Source organism: Uncinocarpus reesii, genomic scaffold (genome assembly GCF_000003515.1).
Source record: "Uncinocarpus reesii 1704 scaffold_1 genomic scaffold, whole genome shotgun sequence".
NCBI classification, from domain to species: Eukaryota; Fungi; Ascomycota; class Eurotiomycetes; order Onygenales; family Onygenaceae; genus Uncinocarpus; species Uncinocarpus reesii.
Genome location: NW_003052500.1, coordinates 6013654 through 6036248, shown reverse-complemented (window position 1 = coordinate 6036248; position 22595 = coordinate 6013654). Strand labels below are relative to the sequence as shown.

The window sequence follows — 22595 nt, the reverse complement described above, 5'->3', positions numbered from 1 at the left end:
CGAGCAATTAGCCAAAATACCCCAATCTCGCACCTTCTCTCCTCACCCCTTCTCTAACCCCGACCAGGCCTGGAAACTCTGCTTCGAGGCCCCTAAGCAGCCGTTCGCTCCGCTCTCTCTTTGCCAGTAGTAGAGTCTCCTCAAGATGGTGGATCTCCTGTTGGAGGAGACGATGGGATTCATGCATGGACAAGGCAAGAAGGTCTTCTGCATATTGGCGGAGCCGGTGAAGTTGGGATTCTAGCGTTTCGAGAGAGGAACTGGATGGGGAGCCGGAGACGGATGGTGAGATTGAGGTCAGGGAAGTTGGTACTGTGGTTGTCGAAGTTGAAGTAGATGTACTGGTGGTTGTGGGACGGAAATGGGTGCCTGGGGCGAGAGTAGTTTGGGCGAAGGGTGGATGATTGAAAGGTGGGAGTGGATTCACATTTGCGGCTGTATAGGGTGGGGGTTGGTGTGGAAGAGCATTCGTAGTTATGGGTGTCGTTGATGCGGGTCCATCCGGGTTAATATCGTGTTTTTCTTCTCGTTCGATGTCTCTTATATGCTGCATGGACATGTTGTTTCTGACATGGTTGAGATTTCCAAAAGTAGCCACGTCCGTTGAATGCCTCTTCATTGCCGGCGATGGAGCCATGTCCACGATGCGTTCCGGACTGCATCCGGATTTGAGAGGTGGAAGTGAAATATTGTTGACTGCGGGCGATGGCATCCGGGTGATATACTCTATACTATGCAAAGTTTTACCATCCTCTTGCGCCTGTGTATTGACTCTGGAATCTTTGTGTGAGGGTCTGGGTACTTTTGCACGACCTTGTTCGCTGTCTGCCTGTTGGGAGGAAGTCCTATCGAGTATGTGATTGTTGATTGCATAGTCAAAATTACGGGTCAAATGGTCCATGGCATTTGCGCTGGAGGTAGGATATCGGGGTGTCAGACTATGCCTTGTTGATGGTGAAGTGGACAGTTGCCGCTTTTGCCCTTTAGTAGGAACAATTGTGTTGGAATTTCCTGAGGAATTTGGCGTATTCCTCTGTGAAGGATGCCGATAATTAGCAAAGAACCTGGCGCACTAATCGCGGTGACAATATGACGGAGAAAAGAGGAAATAGGGGAGAGTAACCAACCCTCTTCTGATCAAATACGTTGTCAGTAAACCCCATAATTTTCCCGCGCGCATCAGCCGGCTTTACCCTTCGCTTAGATGCCGGTTTTTCGGCCTTTACGTACGCTGAGGTGAAATGGCAACACTAGCGGTAGGCGTAGAATTTAGTATATGAATATCACCGGAATTGGGAAATCAGGAGCTTTGAATAAACAGGAATACATACCCGACAGTTACAGGTTTCGAGGCATTTCGGGCAAATCCATAGTCCAGAATGCCGCATCACATCTGCAGAGTTCATATCAAAATGGCGATAAAGTCCGCGGAAGCAGAAAAATGCTGAACAACGGTCGCAACGTCGTCCTTTCCATTCCAAATGGTCTATGCGACACAAATGGCACAATCTGCTCAAAGTGTTTTGCTTAGCACGCATGAGATCGTTCACGGCTGTCCCCAAAGGTTTGCGGCGGTCTGAGGCAGGACTTGCTTCGAGTTGATACCCCAGAACCTGCTGAGCGCGGTCCAGCACAAGTGCACAGGTTTCTTCCGGGACTATCTCAGCCCATGAGTAGCTGCGTATATGTTCGCAACTTCGACCGCTTAAGAAGCAGAGCAAACATAGATCGAAATCTTCGCACTCACTACAACGTAGATGGCGATTCCAGATAGCTGTGCTGCAAAAGTCGCACGTTATAATGGCAGTTTCGGGAACGCGCACAAGGGTGACAGGGGTAACGGGGGGATCTGTGAGGGCCTCCTCCTGGACCATTTGGCGAAAGAGACCGGTAAGGAGGTGCAAATCCGGGGGAATCGAAACCTTGTGGTCATCGCGTATCAAGCTCAACATAGCACACGCGAGTGAAAGGTTTGACTGCGCGACATCTGGGTGACATAGTCGGTTTAAAGGGGGTTGTACGTGGACAAGTCCAGCCTCCAATGATAGAGGATGTAGAATATTCCACACAATTTTGGTTGAGATTGAACCAAGATTCCAAACTTGGTGAGCAGTAGCAGGTGGAAATACTACTAAATCGCCTACTTTCTGTTCATAGACATACAACGGAAAATCAGCTCGTTTCAACTCCTCTGGGTTTAAATTCAGCCAATCAACATGAGGAGAAGCCCCGCGAGAGGCCATAAACGCATCGTATTTGGTTTGAGATTCGAAGTCGGTTCCAAAACAGAGAACTGGGCGGTCTAAGTCCGCATCAGCGCCGATTCACAGGCCCGGGGTGCGAATTACACTTACCGCTCCCTTCAATCAAAAGGTTCAATGCAACTGTTGACGAAAAGCATCGATGGAAACCAGATCTATTTGAACTGTGAGCGAAGAAACCTCGTGTTTAGGAAGCATAAGGCCACAAACGAGGATCCCTCCGAGCCAACATAGGCCATCATTACTTCGCTTCTGGCACACGGAGGTAGCCACTGAAAAAGGTCCAAACGGCCAGCCCATTGCACCTCAGGTGGAAGCAATTTGCGACATAGTTCCAACCAAGCTTCGGGGCATGGCAGGTCGCGGGCATATAAGTTTTTGAATTCTCTATACGATTGCTGGGCAGCATCCGCAAACTTCCTCAGCGTGAAATTAAGATCTCTGCTCGTGCTGCAGTTTCGAATAGGGATATCTAAAACTCCTCGGTTAGATATGTAACTAAATTTTAAACAGGGCTTCCTCGTTCCAGCGCGATAGCCGCCATCACGATTGCCTCCGGCGCAAGGCTGAACATTCCGACGGCGAAATCAGGCTGGCGGGGATAAAACACGAAATATGCATAAGCTCCATACTTTTCTTCGTAGAGTGTTCAATCAGGCCCTCGATGGAAAATATCCTCTTGTCCCACTGAGGCAGCTTCTCAAAGTCCTGGATCACAAACGGGTGTCCAATCTGTAGCCTTTTCGACAACCAGTCCTCGAAACCAGCCGACCCATCGCTAACGGAGCCACGCTCACTTCGATAGTTTGAGCGCGCAAGACATCCGGTGGCAGCTCCGATTGTCCGCTGGAGATCGAGGATGGAGTAACGCGGGAACTCGACGAACGGTTTGCCGAGGGCAAGCAGGTCCGCGGCGCGAATGGAGATCAGCGCAGACGGTATATTCGAGGATTCTACCGAGTGCGGAGCCGTCATGGTCGATGGCACATTGGCCGCCAGCGACACTGGAGTGCCAGTTAGAAGGAGGCCATGGCTGGTGCGGATGGGCGTGCTCAAAGGTCGCGGGCGATGCGGAGGATCATCTGCGGGCAAAGCTTCCCAGCGGCGGGTCTTGGCAACCTCGACGACAGCCCAAGCTCTTTTGCCGGTGGATTTCGAGGGAGCGCGGCAGTCGACGACAGAGGATGCGAAACGAGGTCGATGGGACGAGAATAAATATATCCAACTCTGCGGGCAGCGCGATGATCGACGGGCAAGGGTTTCTTCAACCGAACCATGCGGTTGGGTTTGCTTCTTCCCAGCTCTCGAGAGGGGTTCACGACTAACGCTGATCAGAGTTGCCTCGGGCAAGGGTATCTCGCATTTGGGGATTTTAGTTCGTGATGCTATTCTTGTCCCCTGCCCAAAAAACACGTTGCAGTGGTGCCACTAATAACACTACAAGATATTGCAGATACATTTCCTCCGTCCTTTGCACCGGATAACTCAACACCAGGCGGTCAGCCCGAATTGTCGCGGTTCAAGCCGCTTGGTCTCTCTGCCTGGCTTCCCTGCAGAGCCGATGCAGCACTAGCTCAATTCCCCGTCGCTTTTAACGATCAAAGCGGCATATCGTCCTGCATATAAATTTCACGGCGTCCGATTCGTACAAACCAATGGTCAGTGCGGACCCAGAGATAGGCGTGATTAGCAAGAAGCCATCTCGCAATTGTCGTGGTGAAGGAATTATTCTTAGACCCCCGGCCGCCATTGCGAGAAATGCAGCAAGGATGAGGGATCTCGGGTGTTTTACATCCTATCCCGTCGGGGAGAAAAAGAAAGATACATCGTCGCTTAAAATCTTCTTATATGTGCGTCCAATATGCACAGGCATCTTCACACCCCGTATCCCAAGCAAAAGAAAGGGAGTCCCATGCTCTGTTCCCGGCAAGACTGGTCTTTCCGGGGTCGACCGCTGCAACGGAGGCCCAGTATCGTATTTGATGATTTCCGCTCCAAGAAGATATGCAGTCTTCGGACGCCCAGCCATTTGGGCGGGAAAAAGTCGCCAATCGATAAAGGTTGCAAGCACCAGTCAAAAGCTCGGGTGCAAAAGTGTAGTTCTGGCAGGTTAATTTACTCGAGACACTAGTTATTTATCCAAGATGGTCTGTGATGAGTATGTTCAGGGCTTCGCGATGCTAAGGACTGAGCATTGACCCAAGTAATAACATTGTTATTATGAGTTTCGCTCTCGAGGATCATATTTCAAGCTCCACACTAAAAGACTGCTTTCAGTCTACGAGCAAATCAGGCGACTTGAATGACAAAATGTAAAGGCCAAAATGAGTGTTCCAATTATACCCAATACTAAAAGCTACCTCCTGTTCAAAGTCTCAGGAACGATATCCTCGCATATATCTCGTCTTCCCCAAACACAACCCTTTCCGATGAAGGTGCCGACCCCCAGTCACCGCCTCTCTTTAGATACCCGAATCGTCCTGGAAAAATCCGTCAGGATCCCAGTGATTCGCCGGGTTGCTAAACCAAGTGTCCCAATTTGTGCAGACCCTCTCCATTTCCCTAACGTCACGAGGCCTGCTCTCCAAATGTGCGATGAAATCGTCCTTGCGCTCAAGGATCTGCAGTGCTAGGCCGAGAGACGCATGCCATGCGATGTGGCAATGCATCACCCAAGACCCTGGGTTGTCAGCTCTGAACCCGATGACCACGAACCCGTTCGATGGTAACAGAACAACATCTCTTCGTGGTGGATTGTCAAGCGTTAGATTTATCGCGCTCGGCTGGTACGGGACTTCCGATTGCTGTAACAAGGCGAAATCGTGCCCGTGAAAGTGCATCTTTATACCAGTAACACATGATTAGACTCGCTTCCTTCTTTTCCACATGCGGACTTAACTTACCGGGTGAGCAACCCGAGCCTGGCCGTCATTGCCAGACTCCTTAAAACCAGTAACTAGAAGGTACACCCAGCTGTCGAGCGTGTGATCCTCAGACGGGTACACAACCCAAGTGTCATCCCAACTGGTCCTGTCCAAGCTCTTGACCATGGGCTGTGAGTAGTTCAGATACATCGAGGAAGGCCCAGCCTTCCAGAAACTGACTTTGCTCGCATTGCTTGGTCTTTCAGGCATGACCCAAGTTCCACGTTGTACATCCATTGATGTATCGAATATACTTGCATCCAACATTGGGTCCGGAACTTGCCATGGGTGATAAGGCTTCAATCTGTCGAATGGCTCATCGCGACAGTCAAGTGGGAACTGGTGTCGTGTGCTGGTTGGTAACGTTGAGCTTCGTTCTCCGTAGTAGAGTATTCCTGTCCTTTCGTCGGGAGGGTTGTCAGTTTCGAATCTAGAGCACCCTGTAGTTGGGACGGTGCGGATCCAGAATGCCGCTCCGTTGTCAACATCGGAGAGCGTATTCACAATAACGTGATATCTTTGACCTACGAACTAACTTAGTAACGTAATTAATTATGCTATTACCAGCATCGACTTACCAATTCCAACCACGATGTGATCGGTATCGTACGGCCTCATTGGCACAAAATCTGCACCAATGACAGTGAAGTTGTGGTTATCAATTGAGAAAACGAATGTGGCATCAGTAGAAGTGTTAATCAATCGCAAGAGATATTTTTTGCCCTATGGGAACCTTAGTACGGTCTATAACAGGCGCAGAGGGTAGATGGATTTAACCTTTTGCACCAGGGTGCTATATTTTCTCGTTGGAGCATTGCCGCCGAGACCAGCATAACTACCTAAAAATATTTTAGATTATTGCAGCATGGTACAAAGTGGAAGAGACTTACCTATTCCGTTCAACAAAATGCTGCTCATACGTGGAGGAGGGCCAGTCTGCGCTATATGATATTCCGCGAAGGCGCTTCGATGGATATGGTCAGTCATCAGCAGAGGGTCAATCGATTCATCGTAATCCGAGCTCGATGGGCCATGAATTGTCAGGGGCCCAACCAGGCCATCGGTATACTGCAAAGAATAATGACTGTGATACCAAGTTGACCCGTACTGGATCGCCTTAAATCTGTACGTGAAGGAATCGCCCGGCGCAATTGGGCACTGCGTAACACCTGGGACACCATCGTGCAAGTTCGTGTTGAGCATGCGGAGGCCGTGCATGTGGATCGCAGTTCCGTTGTACTCGAGTCTATTTGTTACGGTAATTTCTAGGGAGGTTAGGTAAAAGTACTGAACAGTCATCAAGTCAAATGGACTGACCGAGATCATCTCCCCAGCAAGCCTCTGAAAAATGAAAACGTTAGTATTGGTATACCTAAAGCTGCTGCACAAACTCACGGATCCAAGGGCCGGGATATAAGCCGTTGAAAAGATTAGCCCGGTCGAATTCCACGCCGTCAAGGTTGACGGTATCGTTTTTCACCTCCAAGTGGTACTGCGAACAGAGGTTTCCGTTTAGAAGGTCCTGTTTCTTAGAATGGGGAGACACTAACTCTTCGAATAATACCCGTGGGCGTGTACATTTCATAGTCAGTAGTGATGCCGTATTTTCCTGGCTCTGGAGCAGGACCAGGGCCAGTCCATTTGAGCCAGTTGCGCTTGTCCGAAGCATCGTGCTGCCATCCCCTCATGGCTGGGTACTGGCATTGAATAACATTATTCGGGCTATCGACATTGGGAGGAGGTGAGAAGATTGGGCCCGGAGCGAGGTTTTGTCTAGGGACAGAGACAGCAGCGGCATGATCTGCCCACAGAGCAAGGAAGAAAAGCAGCTTAAAACAAGCCACAAAGCATGCTTCGAGGAACTTCATCTCGACAAGATAGGACTGAAAGTCGAACCTGAGCTGATGATACCATCTTCACTATCCGAGCTGGGAGAACCAGGGCATATTTATATTTCTCCAGTCTCTAAAGACAGCGCAATGTTGCCGGTTAGGCTATCATCCAACACTTGGGATGCGTGATAGACCCAAGTGGGTATGCATTACTAACTGTTATTCTCCAGCAGAGATCCATCAGGATACGAAAGAGAGGGCCGGAGTCTTTAGTGGATGTCAGATAAGGCAACCCACAACTAGGATTAAGTGCTGACAGCTTGTTAGAAAGGGTATTTGCTCTTGAATCTGGTCGAAGCGAGAACATCGTGACCAACTAGAAATCATGCGCCTGGATGTCGCAGCAGAAGTATGGTATCTTCTCCAATATTCTGGCGTGGCTCAACACGAACACTTGCTTTCCCAAGACAAATCAATGCCAATCAAGAAGCGTTCCGACCTGCAGCCGGTGAGTGGCTCCCTGTCATTCCTCGAACTGGGACCTTGAATTCCGCCTGAGAAGCTGGCGAAATGACTGAATGAATCGAGCTAAACGCTTCCCGGCCGATTCTCCCCCTCCAACGTGGTTCACACTTGGTGAAGAAGGTAGACGTTGTTGGGTGGATAGGCATCAATGTTTGATACTTGTCGAGGCTCTCATCCAATGCGGTTGAGCGCTGGCCCATTTTAAAATATCATGACTTAGGCGAGAGATCAATGCAGATATACGGGTATTTCTTTTGGCAGCTCATCGGTTATGGGTAAGGTTCGATGTGTGCGCGAAGCCGTTGCAAAGCTCCAAGCACATCCTTGCTGCAAAGGCTCTTTGATGGGAATGTTGATATCCTGGGCAACCAGAGAAAGAACACGCAAAGTTGGAAGATCCCAACACTTCCTGAGTCGAGTGTCGGACTTCGAAACAACACCACGAACTAACGAGGCCATTGTAAGCCAAGCCTCACCGACAAGTCGCAACGGTGGCCGCTGACTTTGCCGCCCGGGCGGCGAAGTCTTCCGGCAGCAACGGTAAAAGCTCAACGTCACACATCTGGGAGCAGTCAAGCCTGAAGAAGCCGGATCAGCCAATGTCTGCGCCTCGTATTTGTAGGGGGATGACCAACCACGACAATCGGAAATCCGAGCTGCCCCCTGGTTGACAGCTCGGAGATTTTTCATCTCTGATCCCTTGCAGGAAAGCAGGAACAACAGGCCCTGCGCACCACAGCTCTGACCAGTCCTGCCAAGCTCCTAATGCCTCCATGGATCTCCCAGCATGCCATGCGATTTGTGAATAAATGTGGAACCGTCGAGATTGGAGGGCATTCATATCTTCTTCACTGGCCCATGCCCGCCGGGGTAAGCGATGTTCAGAGCGCTTCCATAGACACTCTTGCTAAGGCTCCACCTCAAATCGTTCAAAATGCCCCATCAGTAGCGAAGGAGATCCGGTCCGGGTCGCCTTCATTCCCTTGCCGTAACTGCTGACAAGATAGGTTGGATGTTAGATGTGGTTCAGAGTCATGTTCGTATGTGGCCAGGGTCAATCTGGTCAGACCCGTTAGTCATATCGGGGATTTTATCCGTTGCGGGGTCACCGCCCTCCCCTGTTCATTTTTTCCGTGTTGTTTATGGCAGCACGCGGGACCAAACGTCAATCTGACTATCTCCCACCACAGACGACTTGGGTTTCTTACGCATGCTCAGTTGATGTCGTGCAGATACTCGCCAAGTCCCTACCTTCTAGAAGGAACCAGAGTAACTCGCGTTCATTTTCATGTTGGTCACCTCGAAGTGGTTGTTGGGGGAAGTCCCGGGATCATTGTAGAAGTTGAGCTCTTGGGCAATCAGACGGTTGTCTGCGCTTACCCAGAGGTCCCCATATTATTTTCTGTGCTTTGGAGCCTTGGTCCAAATGCTCCCCTGTCCCCTGTACTGCCCCATCCGGTTCGTATTTACTCCGATTTGAGGTCCAGACGGCCCGAGGACGTGAGCGCCCCGGTCGAAACTAAAGGCGTCGGGAAGGGCCCAGGGAGGAAAACCCGGATTTTCACGTTTTAACCAGGATTTCCTAAAGTTGGGCGCAAGAATTCGGCTAAATCGCGACGAGGCACTTTACTCTGTAGGCTATCAGCGATCCATGCGAGAAAGAGACATGGCCAGATAATGCAGCAGTTTGCTCTTAATCTCTGCGAGCAAACTGCGTCATTGGGTCATCCTCAGAGCTCTCTGGAGTTTTCAGCTCTCAAAGGGTTCCATGACACACCCGTCCACGTGCTAGATACGATAACACGCCTTTTGGTTCGATCACGAGCGGAATAGCGGTGGGAAGCTGAGCAACCGGCTGTCTCGGAAGCCCTTGGGGGGATCTGATTGAACTTCAAGGCGTTCGTGAAGTCGCAAGTTGCTTGCTTGCCTAAGACCGGTATTATTGGAGCTTGTTGGTAGTTTCACTGCCATGTTTTAATCGTGAACCGCTAGTTAACTAGTTGATTAAGTGGTTATAATTAGAAGCTGGAGTTGGTGGCATTGAGACATGGAGTTGTGATGCCGAATTTCCTTCTGGAAGAGCAAAAGAGCAATCCATCAGAAACTGAATGGTTTCTTCTCGTCTTTGCCAATGAAATACTGCCTGGTTGCCAGTGGTTGGGGATGTTGGTGTTAAATCACTGGTCGTTGCATGTTTCAAGGAATCGCGGTCATGATTGGTGGATAAGGTGTTCAGGTTGGAACAAAGATAGCTGGGCATCAGCAGTCTCTTCAAGGGTCTCCGTGGCAGCAAAGATGGCTAGGTATCGTTCTTGAATCGTCAGCTAATTTGTTGCGATGCATCCTCGAAGTTACGTGATGTCTTCGAGTATGCGATTCCACCTCCCGAGCTCAGATGGAAAGGTTGTGATGGAAATTGTGTCAGACTTGCACCCATAGTGGCAGTCAAAGGTGCATTAGAATACAGTCACAATCTGGGGCATTTATTGGGCTGTTCAGGATATCCCAAAACCCAAGAACAAAATGCGCAGCTAACACAATCCTTGTCACCTACTCTGGATATCACTGGGGTCGCTCAAATCTACACCAGTTCTCCCCTCCCTCCGGGCTGTCTGGATTGAGGTGCTTAATGGCTTGCTTTCATCAGCTCATTCGCTATATCCAGAGGATCAGGTGTTACTGCTCGTGTTTGATTCTCTTAAAAAAAAATAAAAAAAATTAAATATGCATAATACTGGCGCATTCACATATTATTTGCCGCCATTCCAAGGAAAAAGAGCCAATATGTTTCGGAGCCTGGAACTAAACAGATTTCGCTTCTGCCAGGAAGGCTTGGATCAAAAGGCGGGGACGGGACGGGCTGGCGCAATGTCAGGCTACTGATACGCAAGCAATCCGACGATTTCCGTACGAGGCTGGTGATGAGGAGAAGGGGCTTCTGATTTTCAAGAAGATTTTTTGAGCTTGCTGTGGATTGCTTCTTACGCTTGTAGCCTGGTAGTGCATGAAGTAGCCATATTTATTCGGGTTTCATGAGTGCGTGCCCTCCAAAGCTGCTGTGACTTGAGGACCGTTATTTATATTTTACTCGAACCTCAAAAATCTGCTTGTTGCTGCAAAGCGCTGATATACTCAGTAGCTGTGAGAATAAAAGGCCGGATATGGGAAAGAGTTCCGAAGGTATCGCTCACACGTTTAGCCCACCCCGCTTTCCTCTTGATCAAACTTCCCGTCTTTCTTGGCTTTATAAAAGGTGTTTGATCTTGTGAGCCACAGGCAAAGTCACTTTACGCTTGGGCGATTGTCAAGCGTCCGAGACTTGCTCCATAGCAAGAGATCCAATTCTCTGTCATGGTCACCCTCTTCTCCCGTTACGCTTGCGACATTCATATTGAGGACATGCCTCAGAGGTTGATATCCACGAAGTATTGAAACTATCATGTTTGATCAGCACCAAGCAAAACCACTAATAATGCATACTCACATCTTGTCCAAATAGAAGTAATTGTGGGCGTTTTCACAGCCGAAGCTCACATAATGTCATTGTCTACCAAGTACTCCGTATGAGGTATAGTTAGTTAACCGGAACCATTGGTTTCTCGTTGAAGATCAGTGATTTCCGCTCATAGTAACTGTGCATTTGAAAGAATATAGGATCGAAAGCCCAAGTATGTTGGGAGAAGCGGACCTGGCTGCAAACATTCTTGCTTATGGAATCGACCAGATGGCGGTCAAGTCCATCATTTGCGGAAACTAGGGACATACAGCCGAGTGTCGCCTGATGAACCCGCTAAAGGCCGGCTTTGCGACAGGCATAGTGGCCGTTCCTTTGAGACAACTCAATAATAGATAAATGCAGAAAATCTTTGATGGTGCCGTACATCTTCCACATGCCTCTATCGGCGCAGAGAGATGCGAGGTCTACTATTATTAATAACTAGGTGGGGCTAGTTACTTAACTACATAATTGACCAATCACTACGCCGAAGTTTGCTAGCGAGCTCATCTTCTGAGGTGTGATTGGTTGGATTTATTGATTAGCTAATAAAATTCTGTCTTGTTCACTCGCTGGTTAGTCCAGTTCATGTTTTATCTGTTTGTCGCTCTAGTCCTAATCAGGCAACAGAGACGAACGTCCACTCGTCAGAACTTCATCTGAGAATGACAGCAGCACAAAGTACAACCAAACAAACGCCTAGTTATACAAATTTCCACTACCTCAGATCATAATGTTTATATTTCACTTTTCTGGGCTCAAGCTTCCAGATTCTGGCCCTGTGCAGAGTTGTTGTCCTGCTCTTTGAGCACTAGGATGAGAATGCTGGGACATGCTTCGCAAAAACCCCCTTGGGATATATGATATACCACTTCCATAGACAGAGAGTATCTCTCATCTTTATTCACTCCTAGACTAAGCTCTGAGACTAGCATGCCGAATGATACCCATGGAATGCGTTGTTAGTCAGATGTGTTTTGCCGGGAACTTCCATCTCTTTGTACAGGCACACGCTGTTGCTAGGTAAATGGATTGTTACTAAATTTATATTTTTTTTTCGTCCCTTCTTTTCACTTTCACCCTTCTATCTCCCACACTCTAGATATTGTTTCCCCAAGCTTCCAAATTTGAAACACCTGAATACTGGGACAATTTCCGGTTTCCAATATGGAGAGGGCCATTGCTGCTCGGCCTTCGTCCGTCTTGCTGGAAGGCCTAGTCAATCACCTTACGTTGCCCCCGCGTCTTCCGGGAAAACGAGAAGAGAATCTCATTCAAATCGAGCAAGAGCTTCTCCTCCGCCTGCAGGACGCGGCACGCGCCCTACACCAACAGTCAAATGACGGTTTGAGTGATATTTGGGATCGTGTGCGTTATATTCTCGAAATTTGTAAAACTACAAATGCTCGCGGAAAGTTGGACAAGGCGCGGCTGTCTACCGAATTTCAAACGCTCCGACTCGACATCCCTCTGATTTTACATATTGCAGAACAGAACGCGGGGCTTCTTGTTTGGCGTCAGCTTTCGTGAGTATCAATAATGTATTCTTGTATTTTGCTCTTTACTAAACTCGCTTTTCAGTGGTCAGGACGATGTCGTTGTTTTCGAATGCTTTGAAGCTTCCGCTATCTCAGAGAAAGTACTTGCTTCCGAAAATGCGTTGTTGTGGGATTTCCCCGGGGAAGCTATCGCTATTCCATATGCGAAATTTGCCAATGCTGGATTCCAAGAGAGCCTCGCTAGTTTTTTGGAGCAGGCCAGCACCGAGTCCATTAAACGCTTTGCTGCTCGCGCCGCAAAAGCTGGTTCGTCTCTTGCCGAATACCGAGACACTGTAGACCCGTCTATCATTAGCCAAATGCTGATGACTTTACTTGAAGCGAATGGAGTTCGCGTTTTCCCTACATTGTTAAGGAAACGGGTGCGCGACGATGTTTGTTGGGCTGTTGGGGCAGAAAAGCCTTGGAGACGTTCTGCATTCTGGCTCGTGGTTCGAATTGGCATTGAACGATATTTATGCTCAGCTTGTGGTGATGCAGTCAAAGTGGTCCTGAGTGAAGGGAAAGAAGGAGGTTGCAATGGCGAAAAAGGCAGGGCTCACTACAAGTTTCTGCTTTGTGCCCTACTCTCCGACCTTTTACAGGACTCACTCGGTCATATCGCCCCGGAACTGTTGGAACTCTTGAAGCGAAAATTAGCCCGGCGACTTTCGAAGCTACAGACGGACCAAAATAAGGCTCCTGCCGATGTTAAGCCTTTCTATTCGAAAATGTTCTCTGATATCTCCCCGAAATTCCACGCATCCATTCGAAACGCGGTCGAACATCTTGAAAATGTCTGGTCGGATATCAAAGTTCGTACCAAGCGACCAATCCCGAATCTTCCACATGTTGCAGACAAGAAGTCATGCATTCTGTCGCTTCCGAACAGTGCCAAATATCTGGAGCAAACAATATCGTATCATAAAATGTGGCATAACTCCTCAGCGCATGATCACCAGGCTAAAATTTTTCATAAATTTGAAGTACCTGGGGACAATCGCTTTAGAACTTTTGCTTCCCGTTATTATCGACTGACAGACCTTGAAGCGTCGAATGCCGAGTTATGTCTCATGAGGCTCGAACAAAAGGATGCGCAAAGTTCTCACTGCACTAAACTTGCGGCAAGAATTGAAGAATACCTCAATACGGTGTCTGACGCCTATAACAACAGCCCCGAACAGAAGAGTAACATGATACTTAGTGTTATGAAGCTTTGGGTTGCCCTTGATCAGTGTGCGACTGCTTTGTTTGGCTTACTGAACGATTTCCATCCTGGAATAAGGCCTGAAAGCTTAGATGTCTTACAGCTACCTACGCTGTCGGAAATGATACATCTTCAAAGTGTACAGGAGTATCTCCGGGGACGGTGCGAGAAATCCTCTTACATGACAATCTTTGACGACCCCGTAAGTGGTTGTTTCGCTGAGAGGTACTATGATGATTCGACGGATTCCCAGAAACTGCAAGAACTTCACTTGGAAATTGAGATGAATGCTCAGGCGGCCCTCCAACGAAAGGAAATTGAATGGCAGGAGTTAACTGCTGAATTTGAAAAACTGGAGAAGGATATCGCAACCAGTAAATGTGCGGTTATGACAGATGTTAATGGGGCAATCCTCCACGATGACAAACGTTGCCGAAAATGCTATCTTCAGCGTTGCTCTAGGCGCATGAAAATTCGGGCCCATGAAGATCCACTTCCGAACAAGGCTTCCGAAGCAAAAGCTGTTATATTTGAGCTAGCCTGTCCCGGTTCTTTCAAAGCCTATCGGAACGCAACATGGACATTACTTTGCACCCTTGCACTCCCGGATCGAGCACCAGCGCCTGAGCCAAAATTGTTACTTAGCGAGTATTCTGAACTTCAAGGACATACGAGCCAGGTCTCTAGAGACGTTTGCCTGGCATCTCCGACGAAATCATTTCTATTAACGCACTACAGTGAACTTCGTTTCCCGGTTGACTTCGATGCGGTTTGCCATCCAAATGGGTTAAAGCTTGCATATTTTGATACCTCATCTAAGCTTTGGACCAGCATGCAATTTCGTAAATCGACTTTTGACCACCATTTTCAAATGAAATTACCACCCAATTCGCCTTTTGCTTCTATGGGGTTTTCTGTTGGTTCTACCAGTCCATCTTCCTATGAGGTTATCGCAAGTCAAACGCAGTGTCCTCCAAGATTGAATATCCATGAATTCATGGCATACAAGAGCCTTTTTTCTGGCAATACCAGGCGGTGGCCTGCAATCCTTGTTGAACTTGGCTCTGCGAACTTGAATCTAAGCTCTGAGGCCACCACTTCTCTTATCTCTCAACTAGCTGTCCAAGCAGGTTCTGCTGATGAGAGAGATCACCTTCGCACGGCCCACAAGATTTTCCGTGATATGTCATTTTGTTGTCGACTAATGGAGCAAGTATCTCAGCGACTGGATAACATAGCTTCGAATTGGAGGGAAGTCCATTGTATGGACATGCTCCTAACGCTTATTCTTAGACTTTGCGCCCTTGCCCCCCGTTCTCTACATCGGAGAACTATAAATCTGCTTGGCATATCTAAGTCAATTCTCTTAAAATGGATTGTACAACTTCGAAATGAAGTACATCAATCGACAGATGCTGCTGCCGCGGAACGGTTCGCTGGTTACTCTTTCTGGGCAGCATTGCTTTATAGGAGGACCTTTTCTGTTTACTGTGAATCTTTCGAATCCCGTCCATTAGGGGAGGATCAGCTCCGTTACTTCATTGAAGCTTCTATCACAATGCAAGACAACGCTCCAAGCAATCTCGACGATTTACCGCTGCTGACAAGGAATGCCCTTATCAGGGATCTAAAATTGGCACATAAAATGAGATCTTTGCTTCGGGAGTCACTCATGGAAACGCCGGGGGCATTTTACTCGGCAATTGACGCCCTCTGGCCACAACCTGAAGGCGCTACCCCTCGGCAGTATTCTGATCTTGAACACTTAGACAATCCTCACGGATGGGTGCGTGTAATAGTCCCTCCCTCAGAAATTTCAAGACAACAAGCGATATACTATCATCTACTCGAAGGTCATTTGATAGTGGATGGTCAACCCCTTGGTAAATTACCTGCTAAGCACAGAGACTCCCCCGTGCTCGAGCAGTTGTTTGGCAAACAAAGGCTGCTCTTTTATCCATCTCCAATTATTGGAATGACGTATAAACTCGCATTTTTGATGGAAGGACATGAGATTCACCTCGGCTTTCGTGACGGACAACCCATAGTTCAAGCACGGATACGAAAAGCCATTCTTGAATTCATACCGCCCGATATCTTTGGAGATCCGAAAAATTTTGATTTACCCGGTTCACTTGTGATTGGCTGCGTCCACTGGCTAGACTTGAAGACTGGCGTGATGGAAATAAGAAGACGACCAGATATATGGAAATCAAAATCGAGCAATTGGCGCCTTGATACCGTCGCTCGTGAAGCATGGCGGAATCGAAAACCCTGGAGCCCGGGTAGCGTACTTATCGACCCTCACAGCCGGTTGTTCAAACTCATCGCCCGGATATTTGACCATTTTGAATACCGCACCGGTTTGACTGTGTTTCAGCCACCGCGTTGGAAACTATCGGTTGAACTGCGGCGCCTAGAGTTGTCTTTTTATGTTAATACCAGCGGTTTACTCCACTGTCGAGAACTACAAGCGGAGGTGGACCCCAATCAGGATGCCGGAACGTGGTACGGTTTAGAAAGTAAACTCATCCTCCGCTGTGTCTTCAATCCTTCGCGTCGCTCCATTCTCGTCCCCATGGGAAAAGTGCAAGCCACGCGCGACGGTTATCTTGTCAGTCTCAGAGTCGAAAATGAAGGGAACTACGGTAGGTTCACCATCAATAGCGTGCTGGGGCGACTTGACTGCCCAGCTGAGCCTTTGCTGCTGTACCAGAAGGCGCAATTTCATGCTTACACCTCTTTTGCCCTACCTGACCCTCTTACCGGGCGTACTGGCACAGAAGAGGCAATTCACTGCCTACGTTCGGCTTTCTGTCAGCCATGGACTACCCTAAATGCAGGCCCGATCAGCACTTTGGAAGCCATTTCAAAACTGATTCCAAAACGAGTTTACTACCCAAGCGGCTTAAAAACTATGCAGCAGGTGACTTGGGATCCAAATTTGACAGTATCGATGCAGCACGACGGATTCTGGCCTGTCATCGAAGGCATTATCGAAAAGGCAAAGACTCTTGTATCCTTTTCGCTTAAAGGAGAAGTTGATATGCTTAATTTAGAATTTCCAGGAGACCCCTTTTTGTTGAAACGCGCATACTGGAGACGGAATTTGTATCAACGCGCTGATTCTGGCTTCCCGCAGCTGAATCCACCAGCGGATTTACAGTACGAAGCACGGCATCGATTTACCAAAAGTATTGCCCGTTTGAATGTTTTTGAGACTGTTACCTTGATTAAAAATTGGTCGCCGGATATGTGTGCACCGATTGATTTGGCTACTACTTTTGAGAAATGGCCAAACATCGGAGGCTTTTCCGCAACATTTGATAAGGTCCTGCTCTCGGACCTACTTGATATTCAATTCGACACACTTTGGGGATCTCTCGTTGATCTCTGTCGCAAGGCTAGCCCAGAAGAAACATATCGCCTAATGTTTGTATTTGGCACAGTGTCGTTTAGGGCGGATGTTGATACGGATCTTATTCGAACACTGCTAGCGTTTGCGATCATTGAGAGTCTGAAAAATCTCGAACCTCCGCAGTGGCCGTCTTACATGAATTTCCGCTTCAGGCAGCTTCCAACCGTGCCTTATCTCAAGGAGTTGATTAAACACTGTTGTGTGAAGTATGAAGGAGACGAACGCAGCCTTTTCAATGTTAGCTATAAAACACGGCGCAAACTCCAGGCAAACCAGCAAGCACATGAGTCTCAGGTTGAGAATGACTGCACATTTCTTACCCGAACTTCTCATTGCACAATGGCCTTGCCCTGAACCAAAACTCGACATTGATACACTGCCAATTCTCGTTGACGTTCCGCGCGCTTTAAACATTATCATTCCAGAATGGCTTCGCTTATTTCAAAATATGGAGCTTTCCGATTATCTGACGAAATCGCAAGCTATTCTAAGCGCGCATTGCTCTTCGCAGCGCTTTAAACCTCTCCTTGGCTACCCAGATGAACGCCAAATCATAGGACCCGAGCCCAGGGACACTGTGAATCCGACGCTCTCGTGTAGCTTGCTGCCTAAAGATTGGCGTGAAATATCGGAAGATAAACTCCTACCATCCTTTGACAGCCATGCCAAACAACCGATTGTTACCGCCTCTTGCAAATTTCAACACAGCGGTGAATTTCCGCGCCAGCCAAATTCGTTGGACAGTGGCGCCGAACCGCTATGTAATGAGATTGAAGAACTACAGATATTGTGGAACGATTTAAGCACTCCGATTCCATGGTGCAAAAACAATACTGCTCTGATATGATGCAGAGTATTCAGGCTCTAAAGGAGCTTGCGTCCTCCAAAAGAGAAGATGAGGGGTGCCCAGCGGAGGTAGAAACATCGCCGCTTGACTCAGCTAGAGATGAAGTTAAACGACGTTTTGATGAGATCAATCGGATCCTAGAGATATTCGATTGCCGCTCCGTATGGCTTAAAGCTGGGGGCATGTGGCCATGTACCACACCAGTAACACTCCTTGAACAGCTGCGTTCCTCCTCCAAGGTGACATTTGGGAGTCAAGTGAAGGAAATCTTGACAGCGTATGCCGTATCTATCGTGGCGTTACAGCGTAGTCTTCGAATGGAAGACGCTCGGCTTAAAAGGAACCAACAACGCGTCCAGGATGAACAGAAGAATATTCCCCATGTGAACTGGGACCCCATAGACCATCCTGATTGGGTTTTGCTCGAGATAGAAGCAGATATCGCTATTCGACGAGACCAGGTGGATGTCGCCTGTGCAACGATCTCGCCGTCATCAGGGGCCAATTCAGTGCTGCAAATGAATATGGGACAAGGTAGATTTTTTTTGATTTTCGAACCCTTTCATTCACAACTGTTGAGCTGATGAAGATTAGGTAAAACATCATGTATTATGCCGATGGTCGCCGCGGAGCTAGCAGATACGACCAGGCTCGTAAGGCTTGTCGTCCCGAAGGCGCTTCTCATTCAAACCGCCCAGTTACTTCAAACCAGACTTGGAGGTTTGGTTGGCCGCGAGATTAGGCATGTTCCATTCTCGCGGAAGACTCCTACCAGCTTAGCGGCGGCTAAAACATATCTTGATATCCACAAGGAAATTCGGGATTCTTCGGGCATTATCGTCGCACTTCCTGAGCATATCCTTTCTTTAAAATTGAGCGGACTACAAAGATTATCAGATTCTCGTATTATCGAGGCAAAAGCCATGATTAAAATTCACAATTGGATGCAAAGAACATGCCGTGACGTACTCGACGAGTGTGACTTTACTCTTGCGACAAGAACCCAACTAATCTACCCGTCAGGTTCACAAAGCGTTGTGGACGGTCATCCAAATCGGTGGGAGACGGCCCAAGAATTACTTCGATTAGTGTGTAGTCATTTATGGAATCTACAGCGAGATTTCCCACAGAGTATCGAGGTCATCGACAGGCCAACAACCGGAGGATTTCCGGTCGTATTCTTATTACGGAGGGACGCAGAAGATGAGCTAACCGCACGTTTGATCAAGGATATCATGAAAGGCCAGACATCTCTCTTACCAATCAAAGACTGCAAAATGCCAGATCGCCTGATCATCAAGTCTTTCATATCTAATCAAACTGTGCAGCCGGTGATCGCCGAAACTATTGGTAGAATATTTGGTGACAACTCGGTCGCAAAGCAAAATGTCTATCTTCTGAGGGGGTTATTTGTGCATCGACTTCTTCTGCTGACCCTGAAGAAACGGTGGAATGTGCAGTATGGGCTTCACCCCGACAGAGATCCAATTGCCGTTCCATTTACTGCGAAGGGCGTACCCTCGGATCAAGCTGAATGGGGGCATCCAGATGTTGCGATTCTTTTCACGTGTTTGGCTTTTTATTTTAGTGGCCTTACTCAGGCACAGTTACGGCAAAGCATCGAACATCTAGTGAAATCAGACGACCCATCGAGTGAGTATGATCGCTGGACTCAATCCTCTAACACTCTGCCGGATATTCTTCGCGAATGGAGCGTCATTGAATCTGACGATGAAGCGCAACTGATTGAGATTTGGGAGCATCTTCGTTATCAAACCATCGTTATTGATTATTTTCTGAATCACTTTGTGTTTCCCAGACACGCGAAGCAGTTCCAAGTCAAACTTCAAGCGTCTGGCTGGGATATTCCACTATTCTCGCCTGGAGCCCAAAGCCCAGCGTTGACAAGCGGTTTTAGCGGCACCAACGACAATAGAACTTTGCTCCCTTTGAACATTAAGCAACAGGACCTTCCTATGCTCTCACATACCAACGCTGAGGTCTTGACTTACTTGCTGCAGCCGCGTAACCGCAAATACGTAGTCGCTGCAAATCCTGTGACTGGGAAAAGACTATCTGAGAAGCAACTACTTGAATCGCTGCGGGACGGGGGAATTAGCATGTTAATCGATTCCGGGGCCCAAATTTTGGAAATGGATAATTACAGCCTGGCAAAAGAGTGGTTGCAAGTTGCCCATGAAGCTCCAGCCGTGCTGTATTTTGATTCTGATAATAAACCTCTCATTCTCTACCGAAATGGCTCCCGAACTCCCTTTTTAGCGTCTCCCTTTGCTGAGAATCTAGGGAAATGCTTGGTTTATCTTGACGAGGCCCATACCAGAGGGACCGATCTTAAAATGCCGCGGGAAGCTGTTGGTGCGCTGACACTTGGTTTGGGACAAACTAAAGACCACACAGTACAAGGTTAGTCTCATCTTCCCATTTTTAAGGGGAATCTTGTTAATTGGTGCATGTAGCTGCTATGAGGTTGCGTCAGCTCGCTACTACACATTCTGTTGTATTCTTTGCCCCTCTAGAAGTTCATCAGAGTATCCTGGATCTTCAAGGAAAACAGCATGATGACAAACTCGATTCAAATGACGTCGTCTGCTGGCTCTTGAAACAAACTTGCTTGGGAATTGAACAAATACAACCTCTGTACTATTCCCAGGGCATAGACTTCTGCCGTCGTGCGCAAGCAGCCTTGGATAATCCTCAGTTTTTGACTAGTCCGGCGCAACAACAGGCATATTGCAATATCCTTCGACAGGATGAGAAGCAAACGCTGGAGCAGCTTTATAAACCAGTCTTAAAGGCTAAGGCTACCATGCCCATAACATCATATGTTCCTGAGCTTGCGAGGTTTATCAAGGAGCTGAAAAGGCGACGGAGAGATTTCCAAGATTTTGGAGGAGCAGTGCATGGGTCAGCATTACAAGAAGTTGAGCAAGAACGAGAGGTTGCGTTTGAGGTTGAGGCAGTCCGTGAGGTGCAAAGACCCGTCGTATACACAGCGCTCACATTCCCAGGGCTTCACCCAGACATTGCAAGCTTTGCCATGACTGGTAAGCTTTCCGGTTTCGTTGGCTATCAGCAGGCATTTATTGCCCTCAAAGATACGGCATTAGGGAAAAAACACGGAATCAGTCCACAAGCGGCCTCGTCGAAATTGTTCGTATCGAAGGAATTCATGAGAACGGTGAAATTGCCAGCGGGCTGTCGCAATGATAACTTCTTGGTCAGTTTTCGAGATTTATATGAAAGCGGGCAATACTGACACCCTTTCTAGCGCCCTGTGAACTGGTTGATTTGGAGCTTTGAGTTGGAAGCAGCGGTAATCATAATTCCGGAGGAAGCGGAATTACTTATACCCATGTTCCAGCAATTTATGGGGCGTCGTACACATCTGGTAACTTATGCAGCACCGATAACTCGCAAGATGCTGCATTTCAACGATTTGAACTATTATGCATTGCCCGCGCTCCCAAATGGGTGGAAACCACCAAAGTGGTTAACCATTCAACTAGGCATACTATCAGGACGAGTATATTTCGAGTTTGATGATTACGAGGAGTTGTGTCAGTACCTTGGCATTCATGAAGCAATTGGGGATGTTGATGATTCTTTGGAAGCCTCCGATTCACCTACATCGCCAATAGTACCCAATGGGGACCATGGAGCGGGTTCTCTGGAAAACGACATCGGTTCCAAAGGGGCTACTAGCTTTACTGGGAAGCCGCTGGCGTTTCTCCAAGACTGGTTAAGTCTAAAGCGCAGGGGCCAGGAATTCACACATACACCGATGGGGTATGTGTGCCAGGGCAAACCTCTACACAAGGACCATCCATTCTTCTCCAAACTCGGCGATGGCCCACAAACTAAGGCGGGACACGCATTAGTAAAACCAAGCATGCCAAAGCAGAAGCCCGTGGAATCTGATGACGGCTTTGATTCAGGGTTGGAGTACGATGAAAATGAAATGTATTTTGATACGAACGGGGATGAGGAAAATAATAGTGAAGCCTCAAATGATGAAGATGGCAATTAGCATCTATCACAGGGCGTCAATATGTGTACATACATAGCTACTCCTGGATAACAATCAAAAGTGTCACCTTCAATCTCTTCTCCAGAGACCCTGGCCACCTCTTGTTGATCACTTCAAGCCACTTCTTGTGCCTGACCATCAACTCAGCATTTGTTCTCAATTGACAATTCTCTCAATCTATCTGTAAGTTGTAAATTTCATGATCGTTTAATACGCGCTCAGCAGGAAGCAACAACAATAATTTCATCCATGCGGCTTGTCTCTCTAATCCACCCAGAATCAATGCAGTATCGTGGTCCATTTGATACGATCCAAAATTGTCTGAGAAAATATAATCACCAACTCTGATTCACACATGGTGACCTCTACAGAAAGCCTTCATCTTGGTTGTCAAAATAGAGTTGTGATCGACCGTTGAAGCCGAGTTCGGGATTTAAGCTCCCGGCCGAGCCTGCCGAGGTCCCCACAGTGCCGACTGGCATGTCCCGACTCCGAGATA

General features: G+C 48.0%; 4 protein-coding genes across 4 annotated transcripts; 2 read left to right on the top strand and 2 right to left on the bottom strand.

Moving 5' to 3' along the window:
• Positions 1-7: 7 nt before the first annotated feature.
• Positions 8-4290, bottom strand: UREG_02286 (uncharacterized protein; the record flags this gene model as incomplete). The annotated part of the gene is made up of 8 exons (XM_002542724.1): positions 8-1033; positions 1194-1250; positions 1332-2293; positions 2355-2416; positions 2442-2733; positions 2894-3659; positions 3911-4056; positions 4143-4290. The coding sequence occupies 8 exons, from the start codon at positions 4288-4290 to the stop codon at positions 8-10; spliced, it is 3459 nt and encodes a 1152-aa protein (XP_002542770.1).
• A 433-nt stretch (positions 4291-4723) lies between these two features.
• Positions 4724-7053, bottom strand: UREG_02285 (putative laccase; the record flags this gene model as incomplete). Its single annotated transcript, XM_002542723.1, has 6 exons — positions 4724-5101; positions 5165-5709; positions 5764-5908; positions 5963-6024; positions 6076-6526; positions 6736-7053. The coding sequence occupies 6 exons, from the start codon at positions 7051-7053 to the stop codon at positions 4724-4726; spliced, it is 1899 nt and encodes a 632-aa protein (XP_002542769.1).
• Positions 7054-12205: 5152 nt separating this feature from the next.
• Positions 12206-17555, top strand: UREG_02284 (uncharacterized protein; the record flags this gene model as incomplete). The annotated part of the gene is made up of 2 exons (XM_002542722.1): positions 12206-12564; positions 12620-17555. 2 exons carry the CDS (start codon positions 12206-12208, stop codon positions 17553-17555), a joined length of 5295 nt encoding a protein of 1764 aa, XP_002542768.1.
• Positions 17556-18230: 675 nt separating this feature from the next.
• Positions 18231-22096, top strand: UREG_02283 (uncharacterized protein; the record flags this gene model as incomplete). Its single annotated transcript, XM_002542721.1, has 4 exons — positions 18231-18582; positions 18643-20472; positions 20526-21286; positions 21338-22096. The coding sequence occupies 4 exons, from the start codon at positions 18231-18233 to the stop codon at positions 22094-22096; spliced, it is 3702 nt and encodes a 1233-aa protein (XP_002542767.1).
• Between the last annotated feature and the right edge of the window lie 499 nt (positions 22097-22595).